General features: G+C 39.8%; 1 protein-coding gene across 1 annotated transcript; it reads right to left on the bottom strand.

Annotated features, from left to right (window-relative positions):
- Window positions 1-657: 657 nt before the first annotated feature.
- tmtc4 (transmembrane O-mannosyltransferase targeting cadherins 4) lies at window positions 658-23,305 on the bottom strand. Its single transcript, XM_041807314.1, has 19 exons — window positions 23,129-23,305; window positions 22,861-22,973; window positions 22,536-22,739; window positions 21,859-21,974; window positions 19,627-19,843; window positions 13,844-13,931; window positions 13,604-13,704; window positions 12,653-12,745; window positions 12,288-12,449; window positions 11,885-12,087; window positions 11,426-11,600; window positions 9,147-9,278; window positions 8,976-9,055; window positions 8,766-8,873; window positions 8,489-8,630; window positions 8,206-8,320; window positions 1,559-1,671; window positions 1,361-1,430; window positions 658-932 (listed from the first exon to the last, which is right to left on the bottom strand). Exons 3-19 carry the CDS (start codon window positions 22,695-22,697, stop codon window positions 784-786), a joined length of 2,226 nt encoding a protein of 741 aa, XP_041663248.1. The 5' UTR covers window positions 22,698-22,739; window positions 22,861-22,973; window positions 23,129-23,305; the 3' UTR covers window positions 658-783.
- Window positions 23,306-24,326: the final 1,021 nt, after the last annotated feature.

Genomic DNA, 24,326 nt, shown 5'->3' with positions numbered 1-24,326 from the left:
GATGCAATTAAACTTAATATTTATAGACCTTAATTAAACGTTAAATGCATTAATGTTAACAACCCTGGATACAATACAGTCTGATTGTGTTTTTATGTTGTTAAGTGTATATTTACTTTATCAAGAAATTAAAATGAAATAGTCATTATCAAAAAAAACACGAGTATTCATATGAGCCTACCACTGGTTTGAAGTAAGCAGCTGATGCCTTTTACAGTTTTTTCCATACTTAAATAAAGAAAAAGTGCGCTCATGGTCATACTTAGTTTGATCAGCTTTTAAGGAACATTTGGATCTTTTGAAAAGGAGCCAAATAAATCAAATACTTTTTAAAACAGATTCTCTGTGTCCACACGTGTGCAGTTCCGTCCAGCTGACACAACACAGGGTCAGAGATGAAAAGAGAATGGGGTTCACCGTGGATCAGTTCCACATGGCCCTCAAATGGAGCAACAAAACAGCACAGAGCAGACGACCATGTAACCGGAACACCTGCATCCAGACTCATCTCACACCCAGGAAATCTAATTAGATACATAAAAGAGGCTGTGATAACAGTCAAATCTACTAAATCTCAACTTGTAAATGTGCAACACGCTGATTCTCACTTTTGTTTTCCTCTTTTAGAAGCAAAAGCAGAAAAGAAAAGAACAAACCTCTGATACACAGATCATGGTCTTTATTTCCAAATGGTACAAAGCCAGCATTAGTGAGATAAAATAATACAAAGTGGAACAATGGAAAAATGTGTTGTATGACAGGCAGGGGTCCCAGTAGGCTCCCTCAGGGTGTGAGGCGTTTAAGCTGGTCCAGTTTGCGTCGCAGCATGTTGTAGTTCTCTCTGGTCCCCGGAGCCTCGGGGTCCAACTTAAGAGACAGCTCGTAGTGTTTCTTTGCCAGCTCCAGTTTTCCCCAGCGATGATAGAGCACAGCTGAGGAAAAGATGGGAAAACGATGTTCAAGCAGAGACGCAGCAGACATTTTAATTGTTTTCGTGTAGTTTGTTCACATAAAGGCAGCAGAGGCATGCTTCTGTTAGTACAGATGATTAAAACAAGGCCGGCTTTACTTGCATTAAGTACATTTTGACAAGCAAATGTAACTTTTTAAGAGTCTTTAAACAAGACATCTTATGACAAGTAAATTTTGCTTGCTGCACTAGCAGATAATTTTGCTTAATTAAAGAAATACAGGACGTATTTTTGTGTCTTTTATCTTCAAATTAAATGCTTATCTGCACTGGCAATGAGAATGTTGCTTTCATAGCATGATGAGAGATTTTTGACCAGGACTTTTAAAGTGTACTTTGACTCCTTAAAGTCTTGAATCCATCAGCAGCTTTGTCAAAGTTGCAGCTTACCTAAATTGCCATGGCAACTGGCAGAATTTGGGTTGATCCGGAGAGCGTGAAGGAAGAAGCCCTCTGACTCCTGACAGCAAAAATAAATACATTCATAGAGAAATGAAGCAATTCTGACTCACAAGTGCTGTTGCTTTTTTAAAAAAGTAACATAAATGAAAAATAACTGTGATTAAGAGTCATGTGACTCTGACTGACCTTGTATTTCTGTAATTTCCCCAGGACGTTAGCCAATGAAAACATGATAGTGTGGTCATTGGGGAGCAGCCTCAGAGCCTCACGACCAATAAGCTCTGCTTGACCCAAATTACCTTGAAGACAGAACAAAAAGAGAGAACACATAGAAAATGACAGACATCATTTTGAGTAATATTTACCACACCTGCAACATGACAGGAGCATGTTAAAGTTTAAGCTACACTGTAAAAACTTGAAGCTTAGCAAGCATATTTGAAAAACAAAGCAAACAAAGAAATCAGGTTAGAATTCTAAAATTCTTTAGGATAAGAATTGTTGATGCTCACAAAGCAGAGGAAGGATCTAAAAATTTATCACAGCATTTCCAAGTGTCAAGAACTGGAGAGAAAAGTATAATCAAGAAATTCAGTGAGAGCCACACAGTCCAGAACAAGCCTGGAAGAGGTATGACGACAAAGTTTTTGAAGACCCTCGAAAGAAAACTAGTGAGAGATGCGTCTAAAGACCTCAGAACAACTGCCAAGACACTAGGGAATGACTTCACCAAGTCAGGAAATGTAGTCTCAAAGAAGACAATAACTAGAGTCCTGCACAGGAATGAACCAAGAAAAAGTCCACTTCTGTTGAAAAAACACCTTCAAGCCAGACTGAAGTATGCTAAAGACAACCTGGAGAAAGATTATGCATACTAAAAGCATGTCCTTTGGTCAAAGGAGACCAAACTAGAGCTCTTTGGCCATAGAGATGTTGCTTATGTTGTGAGAGAGGAGGGAGAGTCCTCTAACCAAAAGATCATCCCAACAATGAAACATGGCAGTGGGAGTATTATGCTGTAGGGATGCTTCAGTGGGTCTAGAACTGGGAATCTCATGAAGGTGGAAGGAATAAAGAAAGAAAGATATGTGAAGATTCTGAAAGAAAACCTCAAGCAGTCAGCAGCAAAACTGGGTCTGGGTTGTCAGCTTGTCTTTCAGCACGACAATGACCCAAAACATAGCTGCTCCTGGTGAAGAACTACCTCCAGAATAGCAAAGGAGACCTTACTAAGTGGCCATGGCAAAGCCCTGCCTTGAACCACATTGAAAATCGGTGAGGTGAACAGATGACCAAGGTCCATGCCAGAAAACCATCAAATCTGAAAGAGTTTGAGAGATTGGCTAAAGAAAAGTGGGCTGGGATTCCTAAGGAGATGGCAATGGCCCCAAAGTAAGCATAATTATTAATGCTATAGACAGTTTTAAAGAATAATTAATTACAAGCCGTACTAATTGCAATTAATTGCATATTTCTGTAACACCAGAAGGGCTGATTGGCAGGTGATGCATAACTCGGTTTTTAGTTGGTTACATATAGCATCTAAATTTTAACTGCCCTATTTATAAAGACCAGAGTCAATACATAAACTATTCTATCAAATTGCATCCATTCAGTTCTACCTTTCTTCTCTTTCTGTTTGTCATGCTGCCTCTTCTTAAGTGTTTTTGTGTCAAAAGTTACATTTTTGTCCACAAGAATCAGTTTTAACTTCTTGACGACGGCATTAATGTGCATTTGAATGATATCAGAACTTTATACACACTCTTGAAAAACAGATAACATAGAATTTATATTAAACAGTAAAGATGTATCCAAAGTCTGGATGTACCATGGCACATCTCTGTATGTTCTGTATGCATGTGCATATGTGTACATCTTGCTGGAAGCAGACATGCTCAGGAAGGGAAAGGACAGAGGGCAGAAGTGGGGTTATTAATCAATCTCAGATGGTGTTAAAAGTTGTTCCATTTCTTAGAGCAGCAATTCCCAAACTTCCAGATGTTGGGGCCCAGTTTGAGACCCAAAAATCTTCTGGGGCCCACCAAAAACCACTGTACAACCATAACATGAGACTTAAATGCTTACCTTTTATTGATTATATTTTTGTTTCATAAACAGGAAATTTCACTGTTAATATTTTGACTCAGATACATTAACATTACTTGAAAAGTGTTTGTGTGGCCAGAAAGTAAAATTATGGGCTGCTGCTATATATTTACTTTGGTTCAAGACCTTGTAAAGTTAAAATTTTCTATATACATACTTTGTCCCAACAAAATCTTCCCAAGTAGCATTTATGTCACTGAAGACACTGATAAATTCTTAAAACCAGGAAGTCTATTATAAAGTTAGGCTGCGATTACAATATTTTCATTTTCAATCCGAATAATAACCACTTTATCGAAGCAACAATTTGAAAAAAATATTCATATTGTAGTGACAAAAAAACTTGCACAAAGTGGAAAAAATAGGTTAAGCCTGACGAAAACTTGTCTAAAATGGCCAAAATGAGTCAAAAGTGACAAAAACTGACTGAAAAAGTGGTGAATAGGTCAAAGTGTTAAAAAAAAGTGGAAAAATGGGTGGGGAAGAAAGTGATGAAAAGAGGCTAAAATGTGGCTGAAATGGCTAAAAAAAATATAGGCACAAAATTAATGGAAAGTGGCGAATACAAGTGGCTTTAAATGGATGGAAACAGTGGTAAAAGAAGGTTAAAATGTTTCATACAAAGAAAATATTTCAACATCAGAACACAGAAATGGCTTGACAAACTTTTCAGCTCCAAAACGAGGTAAGCGTTAGCCAGAATGCTAGCACTCATGCTACTGAACCAACTCACATGCATTGACATCACTAAATCACAACTGGGGAGGGCCCATTCTCTCAATTTTTCAGGGGCTGAGCCAATTCTGTGGGCAGGCCTGGTCACCATTTAATCCAACACCAGTTAAACCATGACACTGGTTGTATACATCAGACATAATAAATGATAAAAAGGGGACAGAACATCTGGCTGTGTTTTGTCACTTCCCAGACTTAGAAAAATAAAAAATAAAATAAAAAATAAAAAATAAGTATTTTATGATCATTTAAAATGCGATTTTATTTTGTTATTTTTTTTATTTCTATGATTTTTAATAATTGTAAATGACCTCTGGGGCCCTCCGTGTGCCCTGGCCTACACTTTGGGAAGCACCATCTTAGAGGAATAAAATACAAAGCACAGAGTACTTTATGCATGTTTTCATAGCATTTACAAATTTAGCTGTGGGCAGTTGTGTCATGATATCAGAGTGCAATAAATCTTCATCAGTCTTCTAATAAACTGCATTATATTTTTCAATGACCAATCAAAATTAATGACTCATTTTAACAGCACTTGCGTTAATTTATATATAGATATAAATATATTTTGAAAAATAAAATAGACTTGCTAAGGTGTGAGTTTTTGCAGTATACACAAATAACTTTATTCAAATTCATTTCCAGGAAAAGCTAGAAATCCAGAGATACAGCAGTAATAACATCTGGTACAGACACAATCTGACTGCTTGCTCTATTTGTCAGCAGCGTCTAGAGCAGAGTTTTTCCCTCTCCACACATGGAGGAGCAGTTTAGTCTCCTAATTAAGGTTGAACACAAGGCCCACTGAGTTATTGATCTCTGTCACAGAGCCGTCTGATGTCTGGCCAGAAATGGAGACAGAGGGAGACAGACAGAGAGAGAGGGAGAGAGAGACAGGCAGGCAGAGAGAGAGACAGAGACGACAGTCATGTCCTGAGTCATTGCCCTTCAGACGCCGCTTGCCAACATGTGACTAAATGTAGGACTGTGTGGTAGATCTTCCTGAATTTACACTGATTCAGCCTTTTGTTTGTGTCATGAACAAAACCAAAAGGGGGGGGCACCAAAGAGAAAAGAAAATTCCTTGCTATTTGAAAATGACACCTATTGTTCTTCTTTTTCCTCTTTTTGTTGTTTGCTGGGGAGCAGGGGAGAAAGGGGTAGAATTATTTCTGTCAGATTTGGGGAACAAATGCGGTGGGGGGACTCTGAGGGGGCGCTGTTCTGGCTGTGCTGGCCCACGTTTGATCAGAAACACACTGGGCCCTGATTGGACAGTTCCAGTGGCCTCCTGGGAGACTCCGCCCCCGCGGGAGCAGCTTCTGACAAAACGGCTCGAGCGTTTGGAAATCAGAGCATTCTCCACACGGCAGGGAAGAGTGCCTTCAAAACTCACAACACAAAGCTTTAATACATAAATTTCAAGCATTACTGATTCCTGCTCTTCCGGTCTAATCTTGTTGGCCATTTAGATTTCCTGCTTTTCCAAAATAACAAACGCTGGCTTTTCTTGGCTGTTAATGCTGGAACAAGATGAACACAAAACACAGACGTCTGTGCCACTAGTGACAAATATTCACAAATGTTTAGGCACACTATTATCCTTAAAAAGACACAGAAATCACAAGTTTTCCAGGTAGTACGACAAAACCCCTGATGTGAACAAACATTTCTTTTTGTTGTTGACTAGTATTACTGTGTTTATTACAACAGAATAAAGAATTTATCTTTGTTATCCACCTGGATGGGAATTCGTCTTTGGCTCATTCAATAAAAAAACAGCATATAAATGAATCAAGCAATAAGCATGTTCTCAAGTTTAAATTATTTGTTTATATCTACACATTCCAGTGTCTGTGGTCTAACTGTGGTAAGTGATTTTATAGAGTTGAGAAAGCCTGTTCATTTAAGATTAGAAATGCACACCGATTAGATGTTATTATTCTAAGTTTATACCTGCTTTATTTTTTAGCTGTTTGTACTAAGGATTTACAAACAACTCCAGATATGATACGTATCCTGACACTGGGCTCAGGATGAGTTAATCCCATTTTTGTTACAGTTTCCACAAAGAAAACAGACTAAGGTCATGTTTTAAATAAATACGATTCTCTTTTTTTAACTCTCTAACAGTAGAAATGGAAACGGAAATGGAACGTCACTTTCCTTTTTCTTTATAAATATAGGTAATACTTTTTAATTCTCTGACTGTTTTGTTACTTATAAATAGAGAAGCTAAAGGCAGATGGCGCTCTCTGCTGGTTAATAAAGGAGTTGAAAATGTATTGTTGTCAAATCCATTGAATTGTTCATATCTCTGTTTTTAAATTGTAATTACATTTTGCCTCATTATATACACATGTGGACAAAACTGTTGGTACCTTGCCGTTAAAGAAAGAAAAACCCACATTGGTAACTGAAATAACTTGAAACTGACAAAAGTAATAATAAATAATATTTTACTGAAAAGTAACCAATAAAAATCAGACTTTGCTTTTGAATTGTGGCTCCACAGAATCTTTTTTTATAAAACAAACTAATGAAACTGGCCTAGAAAAAAATAATGGCACCCTTATCTTAAGATTTTGTTGCACAACCTTTTGAGGTAATCACTGCAATCAAGTGACTTTTGTAACTCTAAATGAGACTTCTGCACCTGTCCGCAGGTGTTCCTTCTCCTGAGGAAAGTGCTCCAGCTGTCTCAGTTTGAAGGGTCCCTTCTCCTGACTGCATGTTTCAGCTCCTTCCGCAGATGTTCAATAGAATTAAGATCAGGGCTCATCAAGGGCCACTTCAGAATAGTCCAATGTTTAGATCGTAGTCATTCTTGGCTGTTTAACCTGTGGGTTATTATCCTGTTGGAGGATCCATGACCCGTGACTGAGACCAAGCTTTCTGACAACGGTCATCAAATTTAGCTCCAGAATGCCTTAAAAGTCTTGGGATTTCATTGCACCCTGCACAGATTTAAGGCACCCTGTGCCAGATGCAACAAGGCAGCCTGAGAACATAACCGAGCCTCCTCCATGCTTCACAGTAGGTGAAGTGTTCTGTTATTTGTATGCTTCATTGTTGCATCCATGAACATAGAGCTGATGCGACTTGCCAAAAAGCTCCATTTTTGTCTCATCTGTCCAGAAGACATTCTCCCAGAGGCTTTGTGGCTTGTCAATGTTAATTTGACAAATTTCACTCTGGCATTCTTATGATTTGCTTTCAAAAGAGAAGTCTTCCTCGGTCGGCTTTCCTGAAGTCCACTTGGCTCAAACAGTGATGGATGGTGCATTCTGACACTGATGTACCCTGACCTTGGAGTTCACCTCTGATCTCTTTGAAAGTTATTCTGGGCTCTTTGGTTATCATTCGTATTATCTGTCTCTTCAATTCATCATCAATTTTCCTCTTGCGACCACATCTAGGTAAGTTGACTACAGTCCTGTGGACCTTAAACTTTTAAATATGTGCAGCTGTAGTCACAGGAACATCAAGCTGCTTGGAGCTGTATTATAGCCTTTATCTTTGATGGCTTGTCTATAATTTTCTTTCTAATCTTCTTGGACAACTCTCTTAAGCTCTCTGTTCAGTGTGGTACACCATGCTATCAAACAGCACAGCAACTATTTTTCACCTTGTAAATAGGCAGACTGAATGACTTTAAGTTTGAAGACACTTGTGATGCTAATTACAGGACACACCTTAGTTTAACATGTCCCTATGGTTACATTATTTTCAATCTTTTCTAGAGGTATCATTTTGTCCAGGCCAGTTTCATTAGTTTGTTTTTTAAAATTATTCTGTTGAACCACAATTCAACAAAACTGTCTAATTTTCATGAGTTGATTTTCAGTTAATTTCTATTTATTACTTTTGTCAGATTCAAGTCATTACAGTGACCATTGTGGGTTTTTCTTTCTTTAACAGAGGGATACCAACAATTTTGTCCACATGTGTAAAAATGTATGTGTATGCATGTATTTCATACATACCAGTGTTGTCTAGCAGTATAACCATGTTGTTCCAGGCCAGACTATGGTCAGGTTTTAGCACCGTTGCGTTCCTCCATGCATTCAGAGCATCCACATGTCTGTTCTGGTCTGCATACTATCAGAACAAGAAAAGAAGCGTTAGAAAAATCACTATATAGCAGAAATCTTTAAGTTTTAGGACTCAAATTAATCCAGTCTCCTAACTGAGTTTGCTGAAGGATAATTTCTGTCTTTTTTCAACAGCTACACCTGCTCAGTACTGTTTTAGAGCCTGGAGTCTTACCAAGCGTCCGAGGTTATAGTAGCAGTCTGGGTATTTCTTTCGGAAACGGATGGCGTTCCAGTAGCTCTGCTCTGCTTCCTCAAACTTCTGCAGGCTGTTCTGAACTATCCCCAGATTCATCCAGGCTGCAGCAAAGTCAGGCCTGCACAGATTAAAAACAACATAAAGCAATCAGTGGGGAGCTTTTTCCAGGAAATTTGGTTTTGGAATTAGCTAATGACATGGTCGTTGATGTGTAGTGAAAGGTGCAGTGGTAATTATGTGCCGGGTGACGTACTGAATGGAAACAGCTTTAGACAACAGCTGCTCTGCCTCGATCAGTTCATTCCTCTCCTTCAGGATATTCCCTAGGTTGTTCATGGCATGGACGTAGGTCGGATGGAGCCTGAAAGACACATAAAACTGCAGTTAACATCCTTCAACCCTCTATCACACATTCCTTTAAGTCATTAGCATGACTGGATCCTATACTTGCAGGGAGACACACCTGACTGCTTCTCTGTAATATTTGATGGCAGCGGTTGTGTTCCCTCTGTCAGCCAGGTTTTTACCAACATTATAATGCACCTGAGAAGACAAAACAAACAGTATCAGCAGCCTGAATGAATAACATTTCCATATATTTAGTATGACAAACAGGCAGAAAATGTTGATTTACCTTGGCATTGAGTGGACACACAGAGAGGGCGCTGGTGAAGAGACTTTGCTCCGACCTCCACTGATGACTGCGGAGAGCACAGCGAGCTACATACACACACAACAGTGCGAGCACAGACACACACAGCAGCCTCTGGAAAAGGGAAAAAGAGAAAATTAAATTAAAAAGTGACTATAAAAATAGAGAAGCCTATTGTGTCAAATAAGATGTATTTGCTTTGTGCTTAGGTTGCAATAAAACATGATAAGGCAGTGTCCTATTATACCCTAGCCTTATTCTACAGAAATGTTTCATTAAAAGAACACAACACTTAGTCATAATTAAACAACTGTTTTATGTTCTGGCAAAACCGGACAGTAAAATTCATCCAAGTATCTACAAAGGCATAAAATATGAGCTATGTCCCAATTCAGGGGGTGTATCCTTCAGAGGGCATGTTGGCAGACTGAATGCACTATGCACTACAGCTGCTAGTTGAAGGATCCACCTGATGTCCTCCAATCCTTTGTGGTCTGGCATATTCTGAGATTCATTGCCCACCAGTTCAGGTCAGCTGGCTGACTCTAAAGGTACTGAAGATTTCACTTTTAAAAATCAGTAGCTGGCTTTAACTAAATCAAAAATTCAATTTTATACTACTAAAAGGGGCAATAATATCTTTAAATTATCTCTGAGATAATACTTTTTACAGATGTTACGTATGTGAGCCAGTTTTGGTGCAGCTGTCGAGGTTGATAGGTAACAGGAGCAGTGCTCAACAGTGAAAAGGTATGCCTATTTCAGACTGTGTGTGCAGTGGTAGTGTAACGGCTGCGTCATGGCTTGAGTTTCATTTTGGTGTGCATGTTAACAAGTGAAACCTTCTAGACTGCCAGCATGAGGTGAGAATCTTGAGAATTTCCTGCCTATTTTCACCAAATAGGCAGGAAAATGATAAAGAGCCATACTGACCTTATTTGAGCAGATGTGCACGTCCACATCGACAATATATATTTGCAATGGGGATGCACAGATACCAGTACCAATATCAGGTATCAGCACAGATTCCAAGCCTAAGTGCTTGTACTCGTATTCATAAAACATTGCAGATGCTGACCTCAGTGTCATTTTGATATTGTAACATCAATGAGGATGACAAAGGTAGAGGAGAATGGAAACTAAGCACTGATAAATTGTCAAGAGGAGGGACGAAGAACATCTGATGGAAATAAAACTAACTTTTTAGGTTATTTTCAGAGCAGATATGGTAATATTAAGTTCTCAGTATTGATGAGTACCCAAATGTAGGAACTTACACTTGGCCTAGAAAATGTGGTATTGGTACATCCTTAGATTGGAATGTATTTCTTGATTACCCTGTTGAATGCAACAGGCCAAAATGTGATGGTCTAATAAAGTTGCTCCTTAAACTTCAAGTGTCAGTTGAGTTTTATGTTCCAACATTGGTAGAACAGAAACAGAATGATTTTATTCTAACTTTTCAATCAAGTCACTGATAGGGAGATTTATTGAGATGAAGAAACACAGGGCTCTGACACCAAGGAGACACAGCCAACACGCAGCACACACTCGTCTGGTATGAAAGCTGTGTTGGTGCAAGCCAGAGCTGACTTGCATCACAGGCGTCATGCACCTAGCCTGAAATGGGTTTAAGAGTGGGGACAACTGGTGACTGGTCTATGGCCTGATTGGTCTATGTAAACTATGACGGCTGTGTTCTTTGAAAGATACCACCACTGAATTGGGACACAACTATTATGCTAACAAGTAAAATGCTGGCTAACTGCAAGATATAGAGTGATAATGATCCGTAAATACATGTTGCTTTTGCTTGCAAGTAAGTGAGTAATTAATATGCTTACAGGGAAGATGTTTGTATTATGGTGTAGAAAAACAGAAGCTGATCTGTTCCATAACCAGTTAAACTTCTCACATGAGCTTTAATCCTCAGGAATATGTCCTCTGTGACTCAGATTTAATATCCTGTAAATTTATCTTCTGTATATAACATGTGGAAACCCCCTGCTGCTTTCATACATTTGTAGGTGAGTCATTAGCAGTCTCTCATGTCAGTCCCTGCTCTGCATCACTGACTTAATGAATCACTGAAGCTGCAGGAACAGGTGCTTAAATAAAGAGTTTAAAAACAGGGCAAAGTGACTCTTAAGGCTTATAGAAACCAACAGTTCACAGGGTTAAATCTTTGCTGGAAACTAAAGGTCCAGCAGGGTGTGGTGTCCTTTATTTTACCTGATCCTTTCAGTTCGTATCGGCCCTACCTTGTGTTTGGACCAGAGGCAGCAGCAGTGTCCTAGGGAGTAGGCCAGCAGTAAGCAGTAGCCAGCCGATGAGAGGTAGAGCACTCTCTCAGCAATCACAAAGCCCACCCTGAAAAATATGTTACAGGCTGGCAGAAAGGGGACGACGAGCAGCACCAGACCCAAGGTCAGAGTCCTGGCAGAGAAGGAAAAAGGGCACAAAAAAGGCTAAAGGATTATATACATGAACATGACATTTTGAAGCTGTATGGGGAGGAAATTTAGGTGGAACAAACTTCTCCATAACAGAGGAAACTTTGTGATTCATCAGAGATTTCTTAAACTCAATTTTGACGCTTCTGTGGTCACACTGCAGTGGATAAGGCACCATTTTCATAATCCAGTCTACGTCTAGAGAGGCCAACATGTTCTCCATCCCCGTCCACAGTGAGTGTGTTAGCGCTAGTTGGGCTTTCTTACCTCCTTCTCTGGCTGTCCTGCGAGCATAAGGCTTGACTTATCAAGCCTATCAGGACGCACCAGAGCAGCAGCAGCCACACTATCCTCCAATCAGTGGCTGACTTAATGAGAGGCACACAGCCCATGGACCAATCAAAACACAGCCACCAGGGACACAGCAGCAGCCAGGCATTCAGAGAGTAGTAGTAATTATAGTTCACAATCTGCCAATCAAAGAGGAACAGGAGGGGGCAGGGTGCAAGAAAGCATGGGAGAAGATAAAGGATAAAATGTATTTTAAAATTATAATGAAAGTCAATCAGTGTGCTTAAAAATCATGACAATTAATTCAGATTTTAAAGATATTTAATGTATGTTTCTTCAGTTTATTTCAAATCAAAAACACAAAAAGAAAAATACTTACTCTTAGAAATATATTTTCTTCAAAAGATGCTGGGTTGTCTACTTCAGTGAATGCTGGTGGTCCTGTCCCCATGATCCTCCAGCGTGCATAGAGCAACGTGAGTCCTCCGAGACCCATAAGAGCTAACCGTGTTAGCAATCCTGTCTGCAATATCTCACTTACCTGTCAGGAGACACACAACCACATGTCACTGACAAATATAACTCCATGTGTTAGCAGCTCATGGGCTCTGCTACATGATCACAATGAACCTAAAGCCCAACAGCTTTACATTGAGGATGTATGTGATGTGACATTAATCATACAGAGGAGTGCATAATTTATGACAGAAAGGAAGGGGGGAGGGTGAATGAACTGTAACTCACATCGAGTGGATTCTTCCTAAGGAGTAGCCTCTGGCTGAGCTCGTACACATTAACATTACAGATCAGGAGGACATCAAAGGCTGCATTCACACCCTGAAGGAAAATACACAGAGGAGGATGTAGAAATGACATTTAAAATGTATATAGGTCAGCAGAAACATACATACATCTCTACCTATTATCTTTAAAGAGCTACTAACCCTGTGTGGATATGACTGTTACCAGTGTTAATGCCCAGGATAAGTACAGTGAAAGTACAGCTTTCAGTGCAGAATTATTTTGTAGCCTTCCCCAGATCTGTGCCTTGCAACAATCCAGTCTCTGAGCTCTGAAAGCAGTTTCTCGACCTCATGGCTTGGTTTTTGCTCTGATATATCAGTTACTCTCCCACACATGGACTCCAGTCAAGGTGTAGAAACAGCAATGATCCAGAGAAATGGGAGAAACCTGGGCTAAATATTAAGTGTTCTTAACAAGTTTAACAAGAATTTTAAAAACGTTTTTGACTGTAGCATCAGGCTGCAACATAACAAAAGTGAAAAAATGAAGGGGGTCTGAAAACTTTCTGAATGCACTGTACTAACTTTAGGGTGATTTTATATTACAGTTGTATATGTCTTTTATTTGCAGATAAAAAAACAAGTCTGTTTTTTTTCAGGGGCTGAGAATTGTTTTTGTAAGGTCATAAATACACTCTGATAGCCAGGTGCACCTCTTTTGCTTTACTAGGGGCCAAAATGATACTAAAAGGAATAACTCTATGATAAAAATTTGTATGAAAGTTTTCATGATAGCAAGAAGACTAAGAAGAGATCAGAGTCTTAACACATGAGAATTTTAGTGTACACTGATAAAGTTTCCTTTTAACTATTGCTCTTTGTAGATATAATGAAATCCCCATTTCACAACTAAAAGCTTTTAAAAACAAACAAACCAAAAAAGACTTTGTACCAAGACTGTGATGCCTTGTTCTTTACAGAGCATTGCTGCAGCACACAGCAAGAGGCTGACCACAACCCACTGCACAGAAAACCTGTCATCTCTGTCGCTCCCTGGGAAAACAAAGACAGGGCCTGAGATGGTTATGGACAGTCGAGGCTTAAAAAAGTTGCTTTTCAAACAGATGAGTTCATAAACAAGCAGCAAGCAGCAGAGCAATAGTAAAGAGTAATAGTTGTGTTTGGTGCCTACCTCTATTGAAAGCTTTGCAGTAGGTGAGGAAGGAGAGCTGGAAGAACAAAGCGCACAAAAGATCTGCTCGACCCACAATACCAGCCACCTTATTGAGAGGAAAAGAACAAAAGTTAAAAAAAAACAACTAAAGTCCAAGATAAAGTTGTAATATATGCATCCATTTGATCAATTATTGCATTTGTTTATATCATATTCTGCTTTGCATCCAGTAGCAAATGGAGGCTTATTAACAGAGGAAGGATGAAACTCTCATTATCAGCAGGCTGTATTTGTGTGTGTGCTCTATACAGTGTGTGGGTACAGTACAGTTGGCATCCTGGGGTTGCCTGCTTTGATACATACTGCAGGCCTAAGCCAACAGGCTGCCTGCCTCCCACCCCCCAGGTCTCACCCAGTCCTTGACCTGTATGATTAAAGAGAACGGAGAGGGGGATCTGCTGCCTTCCAGCCAGGCTTTACAGCAAAAACACACATATTCTGGCAGGTCAATAAGCATCCCAACACAGCTAATAGTCGGGCCGTGCTAACACACAGACCTTGGCCCTGCGCTCCCAGCTGTGGTGGGGCTTTTGTTCTTGGCATGGAACCACTGCATGTTTAGTGTTAAAGCTTCCACACTGGTATGCCAGGATGCCATGATGTGCTGCTGCAGGGAGTCCGTGTTGTTTGGAAAACTTTGTTTGTAACCCAAAATCACAAACAATGCCTTGTCTCAAGAGGATGTACAGTTCACGACCATAGACTGTAGAAAGAATTGGACAAACTCCATGTGACGTCAGTCGTCTGCTTACAATAGGCGGACTCAAGCGGCTCTTGAAGCCAATCCGTGGAGGCTTCCACATTGAAATTGCGGTGTCAACCGAACTTTGGATCAACCTAACAGCCCGTCAATTAAGCACGACTTCCTGTCAGCCTGCTAGCTAGCATTCCAGTTGACAGAAACAGAGCCTCTGCCAGCCAAGCTATCTGTCAATTAAATCAGACGCATCGATCAGCTTTCATCCTAAATATAATCAAAACGATCATGGCACAAAAAAAAATTCACCCCCGTACATTGGGAGCACAATAAGACACTAACTAATGAGACAAGCTTGGTGTTTTGAACCAGACTGTAAACCAGTTTATTTTGTGTGTCAAACTTGGCTGTTTAACATGTGTCCAGATGGGACTTCGGGTGTTCCTGCAGCCAGCCTCAAGTGGACACTTGCGGTATAGCAATTTTTGGCACTTCTGCATTGGCTTCATTTTCAGGACCGAAGGTTGCCACTTGTTCGTGACCCTGCCGAAGTCTAAAAACAGAAAAGAAGGTTTGCATAATCAGCAAAACTGGTGCATCGTGGGAAAGTATGTTTTGAACATTTAAACCTGTATTTCAATTTTCAATAATCATTTGTAAATATTTTTTTACCTCATTTTTTGGGGTGCAACAGTTTATTGGTTTAAGATCAGTGCCAGCTGATCAATTCACCTGCATAAAACGTGGCATTGTACAAAGTCAACAGCTAATGTGTACCTGTTGTTTCATCAAATTAATATAGAAGGCCCGCCAGTTGACAATGCATATCAGAGCAAAAAAACAAACTATGAAGTCATAGGGGCTGCCTGCAGAGTTCAGAAACAGGATTGTTACAAGGCACAGATCTGGGGAAGACTACAAAAAACATACTGCACAGAAAGTTCCCATAATTCTCAAATGTCAAAAGTCTGGCACAACCAGGACTCATGCAAGAGCTCCTTGTCCGTAACCTGGCAAGCCAGATGGATGTGTGAAACGCATCGCGTTACCAGGAGAGGCCTGATAATCTGTAGTCATTATCAAGGACTTCTGTGCTTTTAATCCTGAGCCAACTGACTATGTCTGTAATTTGTAAAGAAAAAACTACAGGGCAAATTATCTATGATATTTATGCACATGCAGAGGTCCACAGACAATATTAACCCTATGCAACTGGCATCTTTGTAATTTTTTTTTTTTTTTAAATGGTTCCTGCAATTTTTTTCTGAACCTTTAAACAGTTGAAAAAAATAACATAGGACACTACAAACAAAGTTTGGGCATTTAAAGGCTATCTATAAGGCTTAGCTTTTAATTTATGTTCACTTAACTCTACTATCCAAAGGCATGTGCACACACCTCTGCTCTCTGAATACACACAGTGTTTCTGTTTCTAGGGGTTTTTGTTGCTTTCCATCACACTGATTGATTATTAATAGTAGTGCAGAGTGAAATCCACATCAACTGCAGAGAACGGTTCCAACACTGACAAAAAGGTCAGCATTTAACATGAGAAGCCTGACTTCTCTTAGACACAGGAGGGGCATTACAATGCATGTCTCTGTCTCTTCCTCTCTGTCTGATCACCTGCTGGTACAAACCTACAGGTGACAGACGCAGCCTCATCATGTAATTAGAGACGTGGGGAAGCTGTTCACTAATTTATAGGTTATAGGCGGTTTACTACAGATAATAATGTCAAAAGTGATCAGCAAATAGGCCACACTTTCCTTTATGTGAAGGCTACATAAAGGAAGTGTCACCTGCAAAGACCATGTGCTCTATAGGTGCATCTAAAAAAATTAGAATGTCCTTTAGAAGTTAATTTTTCCCTGATTTACTTCAGAAAGTTAATTTACATACATTCTAGATTCATCTCATACAAAGTGAAACATTTTAAGACTTGATGACTAAGGATTACAGCTCATAAATATCAAAATACAAAATCTCAGAATATGAGAATATTGTGGAAAAGTCCAACCTTAAAGGTCTTTGAGCTTTTATTCTCTCAGTCAGGTTCAGTACACACAACCACAATCATGGGGAAGACTGCTGACTTGACAAATGTCCAGAAGACAATCATTTTCATCCTCACCAAGGGAGTTAAGCCACAGAAGGTCACTGCTAAAAGGGCAGGCTGTTGTCAGAGCGCTGTATCAAAGCATACTAATTCAAGAACTTAGAGGAGCTTCACAAGGAGTGGACAGAGGCTGGAGTTGGGGGGGGGGGGGGCCAGAGCCACCACACACAGGGGTGTGTCATGTACTTACCCCGAATTTCCATATACAGCGTGCGCACCGCGCACCGAAGCGCCACGGGTTCGCTCCGACCAAAAGGCAAGCGAGCGCAGCGCCGCGGCGTGCAGCCCTGATCATCAGCAGCGCCGCGGCGCGCAGCCCTGATCATCAGGAAGAGATCACGGGAGAACTGCAAGTTCACGCAGGAATAGCATGTCAACAGTGGACTATTTTACCTTTTGGGGTTAATTTATCATCCTTTCCAGTATAAGTACATGATATTATAGCTTCCTCCATTGAGTGAGTACAGTAGGAAGTTAAATGGTTAGAAGGTAAATGTTTGCTTAAAGGATCTTTGGTTTTATGCAAAATTTTTTGGCTAAATGTCGCCAAAAGTTAACTTTCCCTCGTCAGTGACGCCATTGTAGCTCTGTGACCCACTGACTTCTTGGTGACCCTTTGCTCTCGCTGCAGGATAAGACATAATGTTGATAAAGTGATGATTTACGATCCTGTGAATTGTGTTTTATTTTGAAATAACCAGATGTTCTATGCTTGTGACTTCCATGGTTGGTACTTTCTGAACGACGGTGAATTTACAAGGTTTGGCAGCGGCAGCGGCCGGCGCTGAAATAGACCTGCAGCGTATCTGAAATTAAGCGGAGCGGAGTGGCGCTCCAGGCACGCGTCGCGGCCAGTCTAGAGCGCCGGCTATGGAAATGCTCTGATAGACTAGAGAGGGAGCGAGGTGCTCTGCAGTTCGATTCGCCGGCATTTACGCGGCGCGCACGCTGTATATGGAAATTCGGGGTTAGTGTCAAACCACTCCTGAACCATAGATGTCATAAGCTTCATTCACAAATTATGAGGCCTCAGGTAATACAAATACTGCTCTCAATGCGTTTTCATGATAAGAAAATGTAGTGTTGCAGTTTTTATGACATGTTTCAAAGGGGACATATTATGCAAAATCACTTTTTCAGGCTTTTCTAACAAAAATATGTGACCGTGGCCTGCTCACAACCCCCTGAGGACCAGTACCAGAACCCCCCCTTTCAGAAAATGTGTACTAAAACAAGCCATTCTCAGATGTTCCCCTCATGATGTCATGTCGGGAGTTAGCACCGCACCCAGGTTCGGTGGGCCCTCCCCGCTTGGAATAAAGTTTCGCCCTCCTCTCCTGACCTCCTCACAGAGGATCAGGAGAGCCACATCCATTAAGCCAAATCCTTTTTCTGAGAGGTGATCAGGGGAAGGGTCAGACAGCTCATTAACATTTAAAGGGATACTTCAACATTTTGGCAAATTCGCCCATTGCCATAATTCCTATAGTTTTAGTAATAGGTTCGTTACCTTTAGTTGTCGGTGCAAGCTATTTTTAGATCGGGGCTGCCAAGTTCGGAGCTTCTGTGCCAACTCAATGTAAGCAGACGGTGTTCAGGCTTTCCCTCATCAAACTCATCAAATACAGAATCCAAAAACTCCAAAACGCTCACGTGGACAAGTTGTGACCTGCACATTCACCACGCTATGAAATAATCATGGAACATTACAATACAGAGATGTTTTAAAGATAAATGCAAAGCCAGAACTACACTCAGGACATGGCTGCTGCACTGTGTCACTCCGCCCTGTGGTTTACTCAAGAAATAGTTCCAAGTATTTGTTTCATGTGTCGTAATGTTACATAATTATACGTTTTTATTTCATAGCATGGTGAATGTGCAGGTCACAACTTGTCCACGTGAGCGTTTTGGAGTTGCTGGATTGTGTATTTGATGAGTTTGATGAGGGAAAGCCTGAACACCGTCTGCTTACATTGAGTTGGCACAGAAGCTCCGAACTTGGCAGCCCCGATCTAAAAATAGCTTGCACCGACAACTAAAGGTAACGAACCTATTACTAAGACTATAGGAATTATGACAATGGGCGAATTTGCCAAAATATTGAAGTATCCCTTTAAAGACACAGACACAGAACCAGAGCAGGGCTGAAACAGAGGGCTTTTTAGACATGCAAAAATCAAATACTGGAGTGTTTTTTTCAATCTTTCATCAGGCATGTTTTGGGAACCTCTGTGAACAATATAAACCTTCCTTAATAGGGTTAAATATGTCCTCTCTAAAATACACAATCACATTCCTACCTTAAAAAACATACTCAAAAATTGCAAAGAGGTAGTGAAAAAAATCTGAATTAGCTAAAGCGTTATTTTTCACAACCAAGTAAACCTTAAAATAAATAAATAACTCTGTTTCCATTCAAACACACCAGATTGGTGGCTTACCCAGCCAAACACTAATAAAAAGGACTTGTGGGTACAAAGAGAAAACAGAGAGACATTTGATGCGGGGTAATGGTGACTAACTTTGGAATCAGTTGGAATCAATTGGAATCAATAAAGCTTCAACTGTAATCCTAAACTTTCAAAGTTTTCTCTACTGCATGCTCATGTGGTCAAAGTTTGTGCCTCTATTGCTTTATGTGATAGTAAGGTTTTCCCAGCATTTTCTTTTAAAATTCTTATATAAGCTTATGTCTCACCTGCTAAGATTTGTAGCTATTGTGGAACGGTATTACAATTCTCAAATCTTCCTATTTCTCATAGCACTACAGTTTTTAACAAAGATAGCAGTGGTTTACTGTTATTAATAAGAATAGTCAGCATTTTATCTTTTCATCTATGCATTTGTATAGTGTAGCCTGTTAAATTACAATTGTGAGAGTCAAGTACGTCAGAATTTAGATGTACTTAGAAAAACACTTACACTCTCTGTGTGAACAGGGTGTGCAGCAAAGAAGAGAGCAGCAAGCAGAGAGGTTTTGGGAGCTTTGTTCATCACCCAGCCATTCTCATCATAAGCCAGTCCACCAATCAGGATAGCAAACATGTCAATCATGAGGGCAGAAATGACAGCATGGAGGATGATGTTCAGCACATGGAAGCCAACAGGGTGCAGGCCTCCTGCCAAGAGGTAGCTCAGCCTGCAAGAAGAGAGGGAAATGATTAGCCTAAAGAGAGGAATGAGAAATATAAAGAAGGCATGTTTGTGTCTTTGAGGAGGTTAAGTTATGAAAAAAAGTCTCATGGTGAGGCAGTTACAGTACTGGCGAGGTGTACACAGGCAACCCTGGACTTTCCTGAGTGTCTTGTTGCAGCATTGCTAATCTCCAGTGACTCTGACTAACCCTGTATTCAACAGGCATTTATTTTCTACAATGCCTTTGCACAGGCTTCAGTCTAACAGTTACTCACAGTCATGTCTTTGGTAAAACACAGCCCTTTTTGTTTTCCTTATAATAGCAAAAACATCACTATTCAAACTGATTTACTAACATTTTCATGAAGTATTGTGCATAGTTTTCTTTATTATAGTGTAAAGCACTTTGATGAACTGTGGTTGATTTTAAATCTGCAGTATAAATAACGCTGACTTGATTTGACCTAAGTTGAGCCCAACTGTTTGAGCTGCTTCAGAACAAGCCTTTTCATTCCATCAACAAAGTCCAAATAAATCCCTCTTTCACTGTGTTTGCAAGCTTAAAGATAATCCTGACACTTCAAAGAATAACACAGCAATAGGATTCTCAAAATCCAGAAGCTGACAGGTAAGTGCAGCTGGTGATAGTGAACTCCTGTAGTGACTCTGCAGACAACTTCATTTAAGGTGTAAAACAAGGAGAAGCTGCACCAGCTCCACTAAGAGTCATTGATGCCAAGAAAACTACTTCTCATCTTTGGTGTACAAAACACTATTGTAAAGACTAAATGCTATTACAACTGCTGCTTCAAGTCTAAAAATTTGCACTCTATAACCACAAGTGTCTACCAAACCTTGTATTACCTATGAAACAATAGGACATTAACAAAAGGACATTAATGTGAATGTGCCAGTGTGATAAGTCTTCCCCACTATCTGCTGTAATCTACAACCAACAGGGAGAGTTAGTAATCCTCAAGCAATCATTGCTTACAGTTTCCAGGAAAAGTTTCAATGCAAGAAAGCCAACTACCTATCCTCACAACGATAAATCTACTCAGGTAATATGCATCTAAAATATACATGCTGAAGGAGTGGCTGCCATCAAACTGCTGATTAAGGATGATGGCCTCTAAATTTGTCAGTCAGGCAGTTGCTTAAAGAGAAAGGGGGCAGGTTCTGAGTACTAAAGAGCTGATACTAACACAGAGTGCATCGGTTAAAGATAAAAGCAGTCAGCCTCAAAGTGTCAAATCTGCCATTTGACCATCTGAGCCTTAGAAACCCTCCTTTCTATAGCACCTACATGGACTCTGTAAAATCAAAGAACTTCAGACCTTTAGATCTTTAAATGAGATACCAGAGGGAGTATATTTTGATCACCTAATGATCTTTATGGAATAATGCTCCTTCTACAGAAGCATGCATGTGCAGTAGGGCTGCATAATATTGGATCTTTGCCAATATCACATATGCAGATATTTACAAATTCATTTTAGCTGATAGCCATTTATAAATTTATTTTCGACCTAAAATTTCCATCCTTAGAACACACTTTAAAATAAAAAAACAAAACAAAACAAAAAACAAAAAAAAAAAAACGAGGGTAAACAAAGACAAAGATATCAGCTGCCACAGGTCTGTTGGTCCAGCCTAAAACTTCACAAACTTATTTGTAAATATGGCTGATATTTATAGCTTATATATCTCTTGAAAATGTCAGCAAAAATTTTCATATTTATCAGTACTGGTACAAAAGCACAATTATATTGTGCATCCCAAATGTGCAGATATGTAACTAATCATTAACATATCTGCACGACTGTACAGCTCCTTTACCTATTGTAATACATTATGTGTTCTTTATATTCTATTTCATTTGGCTTATATGCTTTATCTTATTTTGTCTAAGTGACCTCGGATCCATTTTTATAGCCTCTTGCTATTTTTATTCTTCCTCTGTGTTGACTAATTTGCACCTTAACACCCAGTCAAATTTCCCTGGAAATGTGCTCTTACCTAAATGTTAGGACAGTGAGAGGTCTGTAGGATTTGTGACTTGAGTTGCTACTCAGGTTGCTTCCCCAAAAGTCATTGCTCCAGATGTTGTTCAGAGGTGTGTTTGGTCTCAAGTCCTGAAACAAAATGAAAAGATGATGCCAGAGCAACATATATATGAAGCACATCAATTCAAGGTTGTCCAAATTTTCTCTCCTTTGATATGTCAACTTTTTACAATACAATTTGAGATTTTAAGTACTTATAGTAGAGGGCAAAACTTTATAGATCTTCAGTCACAATTCAAACCAAACTTTGCAGCTGTAGAAAAAGCAGTGGTGATGCATGTAAAGTTATTCAAAAGACACAAAAGTCGTGTTTAGATCGTTTATTGTAGAGAAGAGGAGGTGACACTTAAATTGAATTGATACAGTTGTGATATTTCAGTACTGAAATGCTTCCAGTGCAGTCGGGCCATATGGACACTGCTCAAGTGTTAGCTTGCAACTGGTAATTTAAAAATAAGTAATGCAATTAGGACTTATACTTTTGTTGGAATGGCACTGAATCAGATATCAATATAATTTGACTTTTACTAGTTGTGTGTCAGTGCTTACCAGGACAGGCCTACATAAATCTGCAGATAAGAAAATCAATAATTAACAGGGTGTTATACAGTTGAGGAAGGAGAAAAGTACCTTGTTGTTGACAATTGCTTCAGAATCATCAAACACGAACTCCCCGTCATAACTGTTAATGAAGCAGAGGAGTGCCAACAAGGCCACTGTGACCTTGGCCTGGGCTGGAGCAAGCTTGGGCAGGGGTATTTGGTGATCCCAATAAACTTCAGACAGTGCCATGATGCTTCAGGTCTTTGGTCATTCTGTATCATCATTGGATCCCTGAGGGTTAGAGAGGGGAGACAGCAGATTTAGATGTCTGTTTGACCAGCGCGGGTTGTAGATTCTGATAACCCAGCATTAAAAAGACAGCATGACCCATACACAGAGGGTTGATTCATACCTTTTCTGTTGTGTTGTGAGAGGTCACACTGTCCCGTTTATCTCCCATGTTAGCTTCTTTGCTATTTGGCTAACGAGCTAGTTATATGGTAACTGAGAAGCAAATAATCACACCTATAAACAAAGGTAGAGATTAGATATGCACTTTGTAAAGGATGAAATAATCATACTGTCAGTGACATGTGACGGTGAAAAGCGAAGGGTACCTTGAAGTTAGCGGGCTAATAAAGCGTCACTTTTAGCATGTATTGTTAGCGGGTTTTTCTTACCATTTGCACGGCGTAAACATCACAGACACGCTGCTGTTGCTCTACAAATGTGAAACGCTTTCCATTTCAGAGCTTTCTGTGAAGACTGTTAAAGTTTTCATTCACTAAACACAGAACCGGCGAGGTGTAGACGGAGCACTCGTGGCTGTAAACAAATATACACGCTCCGGCTGCCAAACTTCCGGGATACGTCGTTGTGACGTTTTCGTTATCAGCCAATAGATAGAGGCAGCACTGTAAGGCTGCAAAGACAAGTGGAGAAACACAACGCACAGTTCAATGAAAAAAAGACGAGGAGACACGAAGAAATGATGTTTTATTAAATGAACACCTGTATAACTTGCACGGTATCAGAAAACAGCAAATGTGTGGAAAAATTGAGGATTTTTTTCTGGTATTGCTCCAAACCACTGAAGCAGAAAAGTAATCCACATTATTTTGATCATTTCACTCTAAACAGGCAGCAAATGGGCTTAAAGCTAATACTGTTAATCCAAACTTGCTTTGCAGTGAACAGTACAGTGGGACGCCTCATCTGTTTGAATGGAAATACACACTAAAACATTCAAAATAAAATCGGATTAAACTTCCATTAAGGATATGGGTAGCTATCAAAGCTATGTTAGCTATGTCAGCTCTGAGGTTACATAGCTACGTAAATAAATCCAAAGCTAATGAAGCTGCTTTGGCTACATAAATCACTTAAGAAACGATGCTACATTAGTAATGCAGCAATAGCCAAACACAGCTGTGTTAGATTCTGCCATCTTTATTAAGGCAAAACACATTTTAGACATAGTTACACAAACGCTGGCTTGATTTAACTATGTTAGCTTTAGCTGGAGCTATCATAGCTATTGCTTACACCTTATGTTCACTATGTAAACTACGTAGATAGCAAAGAGGTTAGCTTTACCTAACGGTTACGATGCTATAGCAAGCCACTTTGTGATTGCAACTGGTAGACTTGATGAATTAAGTATTTTTTTGAAGATTATATTTTGGGCTGTATATGGGTGCCTGCTCTACCAGCTGAGCTAAACCGGCTCCCATAATGTGCATTTAAAAATACCCTTCTAAAATGTTCAGACAAATTATGTCCATTCCATTCTGACAGATGCAGTGCCTCACAGTAGAGGTCTACAAGAGAGGCATCTGAGACATGCAGTCTGCAGCCAGGTCCCTCTCAAAAATGCTT

This window comes from Cheilinus undulatus, linkage group 15 (assembly GCF_018320785.1).
Source record: "Cheilinus undulatus linkage group 15, ASM1832078v1, whole genome shotgun sequence".
Lineage (NCBI taxonomy): Eukaryota > Metazoa > Chordata > Actinopteri > Labriformes > Labridae > Cheilinus > Cheilinus undulatus.
This window is presented reverse-complemented; position numbering and strand designations above follow the sequence as displayed.